Source organism: Nannospalax galili, unplaced genomic scaffold (genome assembly GCF_000622305.1).
Source record: "Nannospalax galili isolate Female #2095 unplaced genomic scaffold, S.galili_v1.0 scaffold278, whole genome shotgun sequence".
In the NCBI taxonomy this organism is placed as follows: Eukaryota; Metazoa; Chordata; class Mammalia; order Rodentia; family Spalacidae; genus Nannospalax; species Nannospalax galili.
Genome location: NW_008347536.1, coordinates 12,562,285 through 12,577,624, shown reverse-complemented (window position 1 = coordinate 12,577,624; position 15,340 = coordinate 12,562,285). Strand labels below are relative to the sequence as shown.

The 15,340-nt window shown below is 40.7% G+C and overlaps 1 protein-coding gene across 1 annotated transcript in view; it reads right to left on the bottom strand.

The window, feature by feature from the left end:
• Positions 1–1,174: 1,174 nt before the first annotated feature.
• The window catches only part of Gdpd4 (glycerophosphodiester phosphodiesterase domain containing 4), a 97,341-nt gene continuing 83,175 nt past the window's right edge, over positions 1,175–15,340 (bottom strand). The window contains exons 15-17 of the mRNA XM_008844264.2: positions 6,904–7,051; positions 2,139–2,221; positions 1,175–1,322 (exon numbers count right to left, since the gene is read on the bottom strand). Coding sequence (XP_008842486.1) covers positions 1,175–1,322; positions 2,139–2,221; positions 6,904–7,051 — 379 coding nt within the window. The remainder of the gene's footprint in view (positions 1,323–2,138; positions 2,222–6,903; positions 7,052–15,340) is intronic.

The window sequence follows — 15,340 nt, the reverse complement described above, 5'->3', positions numbered from 1 at the left end:
GACTCATGGTTTGAGAGATACAGGACTTCATGGCAGGGAAGGCATGGTGAAGGGAGTATGAGGCAGGTGATCACACTGCATCACAGTGAGGAAGCAGAGATGGATGCTGATGCTCCCCTGGCCTTCCTGCTCCTTTCCTTCCTTCTGTTCCATCTGGACACCTAGACCATGTTTAAGGTGGGTCTTCCCTCCTCAGCTAAAGTTGAGGGAAGGCCCTCATAGAAACATCCCGGGATGTACTTCCTAGGTGATTCTAAAATCCAATCAAGTTGACGAGGACAATTAACCATCATAACTGGCTTCAAAAATTAGTAATTCACCGTGTGGTTATTCTCACAGTCCTCTAAGAAATAAACTTCAGCTTCCTCACTCCTTTCCTGGGCCTATCTTGCTTCCTCTGCTCTTGAGATATCCTGCTGAACAAACATTTTCTATTTCAAACTCACTTGTCAACTCCTATTGCCCATATGCAGTGGGCATAAACTCCAGCCTATCATTTTAGGACCTACAAAATTTGGTTTCTGATTCTTCTAACATGCACAATCCACAATTAAAGCCCCATGAAACACTTCCAGCCCTCATGGGCATGGTAGCTACTCTGCCCTGGACTTAGGTGTCTAGCCCAATGGTATCAATTGCTGGTTTTCCTTGCTTTCTCACTGGTCTTATGGGACAGCCCTCCCTCTCAGAGACAGTTTCAGTTCTTTTTAACCTGGCACAAACTAAGTACCCAGTAATGTGATTCACGAACATATGAAGGCATGAACAAATAAATACCTATGCTTCAAATCTTCCAAGGGATTTCATGTTTATTTTGTTGTTGTTATTTACTTATTTATTGGTCTTTTTAGGACAGTGGTCTCCCCGTAGCCCTAGCTGGCCTGGAACTCTCTGTGTAGACCAGGCTGGCCTCAATATCACACAGATTTGCCTGCCTCTGCCTCGTGAGTGCTGGGATTAAAGGTTATTTCCCTCTTTTATCTTAAAACCCACATGTTCAGTAACAACGCACCATTATAAGCCTAACTACATAATTCATATCAGGAACAACATAACTTTTTTCCCACTGGTGCTTGTTTGGATTTTCAGAAAGAACTCAAGGACACAGAGGGACTGACTACAGTAGGACTCTGCTTTCCTGTGGTTCCTACCCCTGCAATTCCTCCATACACCCTCAGCTCTTATGAGAGGTATGAAGAGCAGCCTCTGTCTCCTCGAAAGCAATGGAGAAGGATGACGAAGAAAGAGGTGGAAGGCCTTTGACTTTACCTGCAGTAGCAGTGGTGGCTTCAAGCCACTTTTCTCTTTTGAGCTCTTTCTGCCTAGAAGGAAACATAGCACGTATCAATTCACAGGTCTCTTTTAAACAGACAATAATTTGAGGCAGTGGCCAGAAAAGAAGCGTTTTCCATCTAGATTTTCACCTGGGCAGAGGGCTTGTGCTTCACTAGACAAGAAATGATGGGAGGCAGAAGCAGGCAGATCTCTGTGAGTTGGAGGCCTGCCTGAGCTATATAGTGAGTTCCAGGCCAGCCAGGGCTATATAGTAAGACCCTGTCTCAAAGACAAGAAACAACAACAAAATAAATGATGGGGGTCTAAAGAATCACTGTCTCCTCTAACCTACATTTTTCTTTTGGGATGTTATTTCCCTCTTTCATCTTAAAACGCACAATCCTTTAGCATTTTCCCTGCAAGGATTCTCAAATGTCATTTTCTTTGGCAGACAGAAAAAGAAGTATGGCCTAGGAAGGGACAAAATTTTTTCTCAAAGTCAACCAGCAACTAAGAAGATAAGCCAGGGCTAAAGCCCAGTCTTCCTGGTCCATAAACTTGTTCTTTGAACCCTGCTCTGTCACTTGTTCTGGGCACCTTCAACCCATCCTCTCTTAACAATCACACTGAATCCATAGTGAATGATTGGCTAGGCTTCAGCAAGAGTCCTTACTTTGAAAATGTGTTAGGGAGGAGGAAGGGGTATATGAGGCTAAATGAGATGAGAGGGTCAGATCAGAAACCGATCTTGCCATCTAGAGTGTCAGAAGAAAATAACTAATTTCTTTTCTAATTCATGTAAGTACCTATCTATTACTTTTTAGGGGGAAAATTTCCATGTAAAATTATAAATGCGTACTTACCAGTGATAATAAAATATGGCACAAATGATAAATGCAGAAACAATAACCATGAAAACCCACATGAATGTGTAGTATCTTGGTGTCTGCAAAATATGAAATAGATCACAGTTAAAGAACTTTACGTTTGGAAAGCTAAATCCCTGGCTCTCCTACCCAGACTGGAAGAGGAGAAGAAGGGGAGCCAGATGAGAAGAAGAAGACAGAGAGACTACCTCCAGCTCTCCTAACAGTTACCCTCACGCATATGAGGGTTCAGCAAGGAATAAAACACTCCACACCTGTCATCCTCCTTGACTTTCAAGGCAGACACCTGAGGGAATCCCAGAGAAGCCTGACACATCAATCTGTTCTAGAACCAGGACTCCAGTCCAGGTTATGTGACCTCTTAGACTGTTTCTGTAACATGGCTTCCACATCCAGATCACTCTGGGCAGGTTTTAGTAGTGTAGTTTTCTAGGACTACCTACAGACTTAAGGAATGAAAATCTCCAGTTTTAACACTGGATTCCACTGGTAATGTGGAAGTAGCTAGGCTCTGAACCAGCATTTAGGAATCGCTGTTCTGAATCAACATTCTTCACATAAATATACTTAACTCTAATTCCCTTGACTTACACCCCCACATCTCCAGACTCTGCCCAAGCTAGCCCTTTGCCCAGAGCTCTCAGGAACTCTGCTTCCTGCATCTACACATGAATTTCATAAATTCCTGGTTCGAGTCTCCAATTCTATCTCCATTGCTCTGTTCCAGTTTTACTTGCTGCTGTTGGAGCTCGTGCTTTTCGTCTTTCTCAGGCCATTCTCCTAGGTGTGCCCCTCTGCTGAGTAATAGTATTAATAACCCCAGTAACTGTAACACTGATAATAGCAACTAACAACTAACAAGCATTTGCTAGAAGCCTGGCAAGAGCCCGAAACTACTTTAAGGTTATTTTTACATTTAATCATCACAGTAGCCCTACTATCACGGTTAATAGTATCAATTTGATTGGATCAAGGAGACAAGCCTCTGGGTATGCTGTGAGGGATTATCGTAAATTAACTGAGGTGGGAAGATGATCTCATTCAGGTGGCACCATTCCTTGGGCTTGGGTCTTGGTCTCATAAAAAGGAGAAAGCTAGCTAAGCCCAAGCATTCATCTCTCTCTGCTTCCTGACTGCAGATGCAGTGTGACCAGCTGTCTCATGCTTCTGTTGTCATGACTCCCCTGTCACAATGGACTGTATCCTCATGAACTGCAGGCCAAAATAAACCCTTCCTTCCCAACTTTCTTGTTGAATATTTGATCATAGCAATAAGAAAAATAATTAAGATACCTACTATACAGAAATTCTTTTTTAATTAAAAAAATTTTTTTTTGGTCTTTTTGAGACAGGGTCTCCCTATAGCCCCAGCTGTCCTGGAACTCACTAAGTAGACCAGGCTGGCTTTGAACTCACAGAGATCCACTTGCCTCTGCCTCCCAAGTGCTGGGATTAAAGGCGTGCGCCACCACACCTGGCAATTTTTAAAATTTTATTTATTATTTTTATTTCATGTGTATGAGTATATTGCCTGCATGTGTGTAAGTGTACCCATTTTGTGCAGTGCACAAGGATGTCAGAAGAGGGGTCGGATCCCCTGGAACCAGAGTTACAGATGTTCTTAGCCACCGTGTGATGCTGGGAAGCAAACCCGGGAGAGAGCAGCCAGTGCTCTTAACTGCTGAGTCATATCTCCAGCCCCCAGGAAGTACTTTTAAAACTTATGTCTTCTTATACTTTTGGAACTTTGAATCACATGAATTTATTATCAGTTCAAATACTGAAATGAAAAAGAATGCTTTCGGAAATAGTAGCATCATTTAAGGTGAAATTATACATTCCACAGGAACATGCTTGGGGCATTACTGATTCAGGGAGATGGGATTATGGAGGGTATTCACTTTCTACATTGAATATTTTCATAATGATTGAATCAAAAAGTTCATTGTTATGATCAATTTTTAAAAAACAAATCATACTGTTTGTATAAGGAAGCTTCACTGGTGAGAGTTAAGGGATGCACTAATTTTCTCTCTATCCCCTGGTCCTGCTATGTTCCATGAGCCTTAAGAATAGAGGTTCAACTGCAGTATGTCACCTAGGTTTAGGTATTTGTTCTCTGTGTGTGACCAGTTGTGGGATTCTGCAGTAGTTTCCAGAGTGTGATGTACATAGAAGGTCACAACTGTCCAAGTTTTAAAGAATAAGAGACTGCAGAGTATGTGTCCCTGGATAGGACTCCTACATTAAATGGCACCCACCCACAGCCCAGGGACCACTTTGGAAGAGGTGGGCAGAAAGATTGTAAGAGCCAGGGTTGGCTCATGAACATAGGGAAGCAGAGCCTTTCAGGCCACTGGAAGTTTACACATGAGAACTTGTGGCAATGGTGGCATTGAGCACAGGACCTATGCCAACTCAATCAGACAGGGGCCTAGAGTGGAGCAAGGGAAATGGGCAGTGGACCAGCCCTAGTCTGGGAATTGTTGGAGACTGATTACTACTGGGTGAGGGAGAGTAGACCTTACGATCTCTAGATAGGCTGACTAGACTCCAATGGATGAATTTACACCAAAGGACATCTTGGTACAAATGCTTGACTGGATAGAACTTAACATGTATGGCAGATCACATAAGGTCTGAGGTGGGAGACAGGGGTGGATGGGTAGGTGGGGTTTGGATGGGAAAGGGAGTGTCTAATTTGATTAAGAACTATTGTATGACATGTACAAAAGCACAATTAAAAATTTAGAACAAAAGAGAAAATGAAAATGCTAGGAAATGTTACTAAATCATACATATTAAGTAGCATTGTTTGGGGACAGGCAGGTGGAAAGGCTTCAGCTATGCTGAGGGACCTGCATCCAAAGTGTTTTTCATTATTATCTCCAGGAAATTGCTTGAGCCAACAGGGAATGAAGGAGCTAGTAATTCTACATTCCCATTTTAAGGCCTTCATGCAGTACTGGCCCTGTGAGATTATGTTGTTGAACCCTGATTCTCTGCCTCCCTTAAATGGGTCAAAAATTAGAGGCCACTGGGGGTGAAGTTATGAAAAAGGCAACCTAAAGCCCCTCTCCACTGAGACTTTCCTGCCTGAAGCTTAAAGTTAAATTGTTTATATATATACATATATATATATATGCATGTGTGTATGTGTGTGTGTACATATATGTATAGGGTCTTTTTGAGACAGGGTCTCCCTGTAGCCCCAGCTGGCCTGAAACTTGCTATATAGACCAGGCTGGCCTTGAACTCACAGAGATTTGCCTGCCTCTGCTTCCTGAGTGCTGGGATTAAAGGCATGCACCACCACGTCTGGCTTGTTTTATTTTATTTTTAAAGAATTGTGTGTGTGTGTGTGTGTGTGTGTGTGTGTGTGTGTGTGTACCACATGTACACAGATGTCCACAGAGGGCAGAGGAGGGCATCAAATCCCCTCGAATTAACAGGTGGTTGTGAGCGGCCTGGCATAGGTGCTGGGAACAGAACTTGAGTCTTCTGCAAAAACAAGAAGCACCCTTAACCGCTGAGCCATCTCTCTGGCCTTTAAAATGTTTTCTAGTATGGCATGACAGAGTGAGTCTATAGTCTCAGCTACTTGGGAAACTGAGGCAGGAGGATAGCTTGAGCCCAGGGTTTTGAGAGTGGTGTAACATAGTGAGGCTCTCAAAAAGCAAACCAACCTGTTCTGTTGCATGCTACTCTATCCAGATAAGAAACTCAGGCTTTGTTGCAATAACTAGCTAGCTCAGGTTCTAAATAACAGGATTTAGCTGTGACTGCAAATCAGAACTTCAGGTTCACCAAGTCCCTCAGAGCGAGGAACAGATGGGCTAAAACAGGACACCAGACACCTCTGTGGTGTGTGTGTGTGTGTGCGAGTGTGTGTGTGTGTGTGTGTGTGTGCGCGCGCACACACACACACGCCTGCGGATGTGCGGGCATGCGCAATAACAAAGCTCTGGGGTCCAACCTCACTGCAAATCTTACATCATGAGACCATGTACCAAGATACCTATGAGCTGATTATTATTTCAGACCAAGAAAGACAGGATATTGTTTAGGTTATTTTCCCTTGGGTGGGCAAGAAGCATGGCTGCAGTGTCTGGGTGGCAATATTCCTTTCTGTGGTCAGCTATTTCTAAAAGGAAAACAAACTTCAAGGGGGAACCAAGTTACTGGAACTAAGTTCAGATCTTGAGCTGGCTGTTTCTCTGATTTTTTTAAAATTTATTATTTATTTTATTTTGTGTGTGTGTGTGTGTGTGTGTGTGTAAAGCCTGTATGTAAGTGCATCTGTGTTGCGCAATGCCTGCAGAGGACAGAAGAAGCCATCAGATCCCCGGGAACTGGTGTTACAGTCAGTTGTTAGCTGCGATGCGGGTGCTGGGATTCAAACCCAGGTCTTCTGCAAGAACTGCCAGTGTTTTTAACTGCTCTGCCATCTCTCTGGTGGCTACTTTGTACAAAATGAAGTTGCTCTAGTCATTACAATAATAGTATCCAATTCAGGGTGTGTATGTGTAAATTATGCACAGAATGTAAAGCACACTATAAGGATTCAGTTAAAAAAACAAAAGGATTTGGGTGAAAGAACAGAAAAGGACAAACCACCAGCGCTCACAGGTGTCACTGTTCTGAAGTAGGCTAACAAGGTGCTGCATTCAGGGCAGCATACGGGTGGGGGACACAGACCACAACTGTACCAGACCTAAAATTATTTGGACAAGCAGCTCACCATGAAGAAAAGAGGGCGATTAATCCGTCTCAGGAGTGCAATGTTGTCTGTGGTCACGGAGTTGATTCTGGAGCACCAGGCCAGTGAGAAGAGCCAAGGCTCGTTGACAAGGTATAAGTTGATATAGATGTTAGCTGCCTTATAATCTCTGGAACGAAAACAAAGCCCACAAAGGATTTCAGCCCAGTTTTACTCTCAATACCTATTTGTGAAAAGCTGCTGTCTCACCAGAAGCAGTTGGTCCAAGGATAGCCCACAGAATGGGCTCATGCAGTAAGGTAAGGGTTGTGTCTGGTGACTCTGCTCCTGTAGTACCAATGGGGTACTAGGAAAGGAGATGTCCTGAGGGGGACTTAGCAAAAGAAAGAGAGAAAGAATGAGGAGAACAATTAGAAAATTCCCATTTACATCCCCATCTACAAATTTGTAATTATTCCTGCCATAGTCAATTTCAAGCTGCTGCTGAGAAAACCAATTTGTGAAGTCCCTAGATCTTTAATAGTTGGCTTCTACAAGCTGAAATCAGTCACCTCTGGCACAGTAGCCTGCACTCCTTGCACTAGCTTCCATTCTAACACTTCCCACCCTGACTCTAAGGACCTGCTCACCTACCCATCTTTTTTGGTTATAAGCAAGTTAAATCAGAAACTCTCATTCTTCTTTGTGTATCCAGATCTAGTAGAGAAACTGGCTCCATAAATATTCACTGAAAGAACAAAATAAACACCAAATGGCATTTTAAAATTTAAAGAATTATTACAATAATTGGGTAGGAGAAATAAAATCCAGCTTTTCCCAAGGCACTAAATGTCAGTGGATACCTCTGCACTATCTACAGAGACAGTAAGAAAAGTAGTGAAGGCAGGCCTAGCAACTCCAGACTACTTTTCATTTCTAGGAATTCAAGTTCTTAGAAAACATGCCATGCAAGTGTCTTTAAATAACAATGATATTACTACACACCTACCAGAACAGATAAAATTTAAAAGCAACAACACTAAAAACTGTCAAGGATGCAGAAACTCTGGGTCATCCTACAATGTTGGCAGGAATGTAAAATGGTAAATAGCCTTCCTGAAATGGTTTGGCAGTCAGTCTCTTATAAAATGAAATATTCAATTACCATACCCCAGAATTCAAAATCTTAGGTATCTATCCCTGAGAAATAGTCATGTTTACATAAAAAACCTGTACAGTTTTCTGCCTCTGCTGCAGCCATGGTGCCAGTGAATGAATAAGCTTGTGATGAATGGGGGCAAAAAGAGAGGAAGCAATCAGGCATGGTCATGCATGCCTTTAATCCCAGCAAGGGAGCTCAGGAGATGGGGTCAGCCTGTTCTACATAGCAAGTTCCAGGCCAGCCAGAGCTACATGGTGAGACCTTGATTCAAAAAACAAAAACAAGGGTGTGGTGGCATACACCTTTAATCCCAGCACTTGGGAGGCAGAAGCAGGCAGATCTCTGTGAGTTTGAGGCCAGCCTGGTCTCCATAGGGAGTTCCAGGCCAGCTGGGGCTACAGGAAGACCCTGTCTCAAAAAAAAAAAAAAAAGAGGAAGCAGGTTTTGAGGTTCACCCTTGACTGCACCCTGTAGAAGATGGAATCATGGATGCTGTCAATTTTGAGCAGTTTCTCCAGGAGAGAATCAAAATGAATGGAAAAGCTGAACATTTTGGAGAAGCTGTAACCATCAAAAGGAACAGGTACAAGACCACTGTAACTTCCCAGGTGCCTTTATTCTAAAGGGTATTTGAAAGATCTCACCAAAAAATATTTGAAGAACAATTATCTATATGGTTGGTTACACATAGTTGCTAAGAGAAAAGAAAGGCACAAATTATATTACTTCCAGATTAACTAGGATGAAGAGGAGGAAGATGAGATTTAAAACACAATGATCTGGAATATTTTATATGAATTCATAAGTCAAATTTAGGAAAAAAAAAACTTGTATACAAAAGGCTTTATATGTAATACATGATGGAAATAACCAGATATCCTTCAGTTGGTAACTGAGTAAATAAACTTTGGACTGTAGATACCATGTAACATTATTCAGCAACAAAAATGAACAAATTATGTATAAATTAAACAATTTAAATGAAGTTTGAGAGAATTATGTTCAGTGAAAAAAATAAGTCAATCTCAAAAAGATATATGTGAGTTTGCTCATTCTTGAAATAACATCACAGACATTTTGTCAAGGGTTAGGATTTTAGGCAGGGGAGAAGAGGATGGAAGGGAAACTGCTGGAGAGCTTCAGTGTCAACCTGACACCTGGGTGGAGGGAATCTCAATTGAGGAAATTCCTCCACTGCATTGGCCTGTGGCCATGTTTGTGGTGCATTTTCTTGATTGTTGAGTGATGTGGGAGGGCCCAGCCTATTGTGGGTGATGTCACCCCTGGTCAGGTAGTCTTGTACTATATAAGAAAGCAGTCTGAGGCCAGGTCAGAGGAACAAGCCAATAAACAGCACATCTCCATGGTCTGTGCTCCATATCCTGCCTTGAGTTTCTGCCTTGGCTTCCTTTGATGATAGACTGTGCTTGTAAGCTAAATAAATCCTTTTGTCCCCAAGTTGGTTTTGGTCATTGTTTTCATCACAGCAATAGAAAGTAACTAGAGCAGTAACACAAGGGATACTGCTGATGACAGAACTGGTCAGTATCTTGGCTATAGTGTTGGATCTATATACTTATAGTCATGACAAGATTGCAGAGACTCACACCCACATATGCATGAATGCACATAGTGTGCATAAAACATGCATTATAAATACTGATTTTTCATAAAGGAGCCAAGAATACACAATAGGGACAAGGTAGCAGCTTCAATAAATGGTGATGGGAAAACTGCCCATCCACATGTAGATGAGTTAAATTAGATCCTTCTCTCCTCCATATGAAAATCAACTCAAAATGAGTTAAAGATTTAAATGTACCTGTCCATTTCTTTTTGGTTTTCAAATTTAGTAGCATATAGATTTTTTTATTTTTGGTCTTTTTGAGACAGTGTCTCCCTGTAGCTTCAGCTGTCCTGGAGCTCACTATGTAGATCAGGCTGGCCTTGAACTCACAGAGATCTGCCTGCCTCTGCCTCCCGAGTGCTGGGATTAAAGGCATGTGCCACCACGCCAGGCTGCATATAGGTTTTTAAAGTATACCCTAATGTTCTGGATCTTTTTGGTGTCTGTTGTGATGTTTCCCCTTTCATTGCTGATTGTTGATTTGGAGGTGCTCTTTATTTCTTTTGGTTAACTGGGCTAGCAGTCTATCAATCTTGTTTATCTTCTCAAAGAATCAGGTCTTAAATTCATTGATTCTTTGTATTGTTTTCTATGTTTCGATTTCATTAATTTCTACCTGATTTTTGTTATTTCTTCTTGTCTGCTGGGTTTGGGTTTCATTTGTTGTTGCTTTTCAAGTGTCTTGAGTTGTAATGTTAAGTCATTTATTTGTGTTCTTTCCGATTTTTTTAATGTAGGCACTTAGATCTATAAACTTCCCTGTAAGGAATGCTTTCAGTGTGTCCCAGAGGTTTTGTTGTGTTGTACTGTCCTTTTTGTTTAGTTCCAGGAATACTTTTATTTCTTAAGTTCTCCTTTGACCCATTCATCATTCAGGAGTGTGTTGTTTAATCTCCATGTGTTCATGTGGTTACTGGGGTTTCTTCCGGTGTTGATTTTAAGCTTCATTGCATTGTGGTTTGATAGAATGCATTGAATTATTTCAGTCTTTCTGTATTTGTTGAGCTTTGTTTTGTGCCCAGTACATGGTCAATTTTGGAGAGGGTTACATGGGGCACTGAATAGAAAGTATATTATTTGGTGCTTGGGTGGAAAATTTGGTAGATGTCTGTTAGGTCCATTTGATATATGGTATTGATCAATTCAGATGTCTCTCTGTTAATTCACTGTCCTGTTGACCTATCTAATGGCAACAATGGGGTATTGAAGTCCCCTACTATTAATGAGTTGGGATTAATCCGGGTCTTAAAGTCCTGTAGTAATGGGTACCTAAAAGCATGGGAACCACCAAAACTAAGCCAAGAAGAGATTAACAGCTCAAACAGACCCATAACACATAAGGAAATTGAAACAGTAATACAAAACCTTCTGACTAAAAAAAGCCCAGGACCAGATGGATTTACAGCAGAATTCAACCAGACATTTAAAGAGGATCCATATCCAATACTACTTAAGTTATTCAAAAAGATAGAAATGGAGGGAGAACTTCCAAATTCCTTCTGTGAAGCCAGCATCACTCTAATACCAAAGCCAGGTAAAGATACAACCAAAAAAGAAAACTATAGACCCATATCCTTAATGAACATAGATGCAAAAATTCTCAACAAGATACTTGCAAACCGCATACAGACACACATCAAAAAGATCATCCACCATGATCAAGTCGGCTTTATCCCAGAGACACAGGGATGGTTCAATATACGTAAGTCAATAAATGTCATAAATCATATAAATAGGCTCAAAGACAAGAACCACATGGTCATCTCAATATGCAGATAAGGCCTTTGACAAAATTCAACATGCATTTAAGTTCAAAGTCTGAGCATGCATTTATGTTCAAAGTCTTAGAGGGAATTGGATTGGACGGAACATACCTCAACATAATTAAAGCTATATACAATAAGCCCACAGCCAACATCATTCTAAATGGAGAAAAACTGGAATCATTCCCATTAAAATCAGGAACCAGACGAGGTTGTTCAGTCTCTCGACTCCTTTTTAACATGGTGCTTGAAACTCTTGCAAGAGCAATGAGACAAGAGAAGTAAATTAAAGGAGTAATAATTGGAAAAGAAGAGATTAAATTATCCCTTTTTGCAGATGATATGATATTATATTTAAGAGACGCCAAAAATTCCACCAGAAAACTCCTAGCAATTATTAACACATTCAGTAAAGTGGCAGGTTACACAATTAATCTACAAAAGTCTGTAGCCTTTCTATATACCAATAACAAACAATCAGATAAAGAGCACATGGAAACACTCCTGTTCACAACAGCTGCAAATAAACCTGACCAAAGAAAATAAAGACCTATACAACGAAAATTTTAAATCTTTAAAGAAAGAGATTGAGGAAGACATCAGAAGATGCTCATGGATTTGAAGAATTAATATTGTGAAAATGACCATCCTAAGAAAAGTCATTTATAGATTCAATGCAATGCCAATCAAAATCCCCATGACTTTTTTCACAGAATTGGAAAAAAAAATCTTAAGATTCATATGGAAGCACAAAAGACCTCGGATAGCCAAAGCAATCCTGAGCACTAAGAGCAATGCAGGGAGATTACTATACCAGGTATTAAACTATTACAGAGCTATAGTCATAAAAACAACATGGTACTGGCACAAAAATAGACCCATAGATCAATGGAACAAAATTGAAGACCCAAATATGAGTATATGCAATTTCAGCCACCTGATATTTGACAAAGGGGCCAAGAACATTTATTGGAGGAAAAACAGCATGTTCAGCAAATGGTGCTGGCAAAAGTGGATCTCCACCTGGAATGAAACTAAACCCTTATCTTTCACCTTGCACAAAAGTCAACTCGAAATGGATCAAAGACCTCAATGTGAAGCCTGAAACTCTGAAACTGTTTGAAGAAAACATTGGCAATGACCTACCACACCTAAGGAAGTGAAGATGAAACTCACAGAGTATGAAAATCTTCACCAGTGACACATCTAACCAAGTTGTTTCACATCCAGAATATCTAAAGAACTCAAAAAACAAAGAATCAAGAAAACAAGTGACCTATGGCAGATCTCTGTGAGTTGGAGGCCAGCCTGGACTCTGTAGTGAATCCAGGACAGCTGGGGCTACAGGGAGACCCTGTGTCAAAAAGATCAAAAAAAAAGATGGGCCAAGGAACTGAATAGAGAGTTCTCAAAAGAAGAAATAAAGATGGCTAAGAAGCATCGTAAAATATGCTCAACATCACTAATAATTAGGGAAATGCAAATTAAAACCACTTTAAGGTTTCATTTTACCCCAGTCAAACTGGTTAAGATCAAGAGAACAAATGATACCAAATGCTGGAGAGGATGCGGGGAAAGGGGTGTGCTCATCCACTGCTGGTGGGGCTGCAAAATTGTTCAACCCCTATAGAAAGCAGTGTGGAGAACTCTTAAAAAACTACTAATGAACATATCATTTGACCCAGTTATACCACTCCTTGGCATATACCCAAAGAACTCATCCTATTGCAGAGACACTTGTACATCCATGTTTGTTTCTGCTCTTTTCACAATAGCTAAGAGATGGAAGCAACCTAAGTGTCCCTCAGCTAAGGAGTGGATAATGAAAATGTGGTTCATTTATACGATGGAGTTTTACTCAGCAGTAAAGAAAGATGAAATCATGAAATTTGCAGGTAAATGGATGGAACTAGAAATTGTTATACTAAGCGAAGTAACACAGGAGACTCAGAAAAAAAATCGACATATGTTCTCCCTCATATGAGGATCCTAGAACAAAACCCTGATAAGTGAATATGTATCCAAACATAACTACAGGAACCAGGATAATGGAAAGGAAACAGGGAGGTAAAAGAAAAGAAAGAACCTGAAGGAGAACAATAGGAAACAGGCCTTAATAAGGAAGATATGGACAAAAATTGGGTTAATTTAAGGGAGGGGGGATGGAAGGAAGGTTATACAAGGAACCTAGGGGATAAGGGGAAAGAAGGAGCTCAAGAGAGATAGGACTGTAGGAGAAGGGTATTATTAAGGGAGAAATGGGGGAAATGGGGGCACCTTAAGTGGGAAAACTATGTTGGAGGGGTGAGACAATGCGAGAGATAAATAATGCCCAGCTAGTTTTGAAAATCAGACGGAACCATATTACTCCTACAACCTACCTACAAATTATACATAACAGATCAAGAAATATATGTCTAGGTAAGGTTTATCTGAGAACAATTGGTCTTTGCCCAAGATTTATCTATATGACACACAGTAATTAAAAGTATCAGACTGGTGGAACTAACCTTCTTGGATGTTTAACAGACATACTTTGAGGCCTATACTAATTTGGTCAGAGGATCAAAAAGGACAGTTTTTGCTCCTTGCCCTCCTAGGTCTACTAGTTCCAGGGGACTATGAGCATCTCTCAAAATGTCCTGTAATTGTGGTGGGTCACCTGTCCTCTTGATCAAGGAGGCCGAGGAGACCCCACCAGATGGACTTGAACCTGTGTCCAGTCTACAAAGTGGAGGGTCAACACAGAGAAATCACTTCCTCCATGCTTCCAAGTGAAGCCAACCATGGTCAAGCAGGACCTTTGACTCATCTTCACATAGGCAGAACTGGTAAAAGAAAGGAGCCAGGGGCTCATCCCAAGCCCATGTGACCCCTGAGGAACAGATCCTCAAACAACCTTAAGTGTAAAAATAAATCGGTTTATCTGGGCCAACTGTATGCCCTTAAATATCCAAAAGGAAAGTATAACCAAAGATTAAAGCGATCAATATAATTTCTTAAGGGTCCTTATGCATAGCTAAAGACTACATAACAAGCAACAATGCCAGATAAGAGATACCTTCTTTTGAGTTGTTGGCCAGGGTGATCAAAGGGACTCCCAGATAGAAACCCAGCAGAGAACTGGGAAAATGAACAGCAGACCCTAATCTTATCTAAAGGAGTACTGATTGCTGCTAGAAGAGGAATAACTGACCCTCCTAAAACAAAGACCTCTAGATAGGCTGACTACAGTCACCAGAAGGGCAAGTAGTGGGGATTGGCTGGGGTTCCGACAACACAGCAGACAGTAGCAGGGATATCAGAGTATAAGGGCTGTAGTTGGAGGAAGGAGGCTATGGGAGGGTGCCATTTGGGAAGTAGGTGTATAGTCGAATAAGATGGTTTGGGATGTTCTGTGTGCTATACACACAAAAAAAACCAAATTTTTAAAAACGTATTATATTTGAGGATGAAGCATGGAAATTTACATCATGCTAATTAGTAGAGGTGATAAACATTACCATTGAAATCTACCTGATGACTTCATGGACATACACAGGTGCCAAGTATCCAAGTGCAACTGATTATGACTAGTAATAATCAGATGCATACAATTTAGAGATGCATGTGCCAACATCTCAGTGTTAATAGCAAACACAATGAGTCTTTCTGCAAGGAACAATATATTCTAAAATGAAATGGAGATCTTTCTTAAAGGTTAAAAAACTCATTCAATTTTATGTCTTACAGGGTTTATACTGAGTTAATATTGTATAACTGTATTAACTCAACTGTGAACCTAAAAACTTATAGCCACTTGTGAAAGACATGTACTCTTGCTCTGGAGTGTGTTACTGAATATGTGAAATCTGTAGTGAAATGCTTCTTCTAATCATGTAGTTATTAAAAATTTTTTAATGATTTAAAAAATAATAATAATAATTA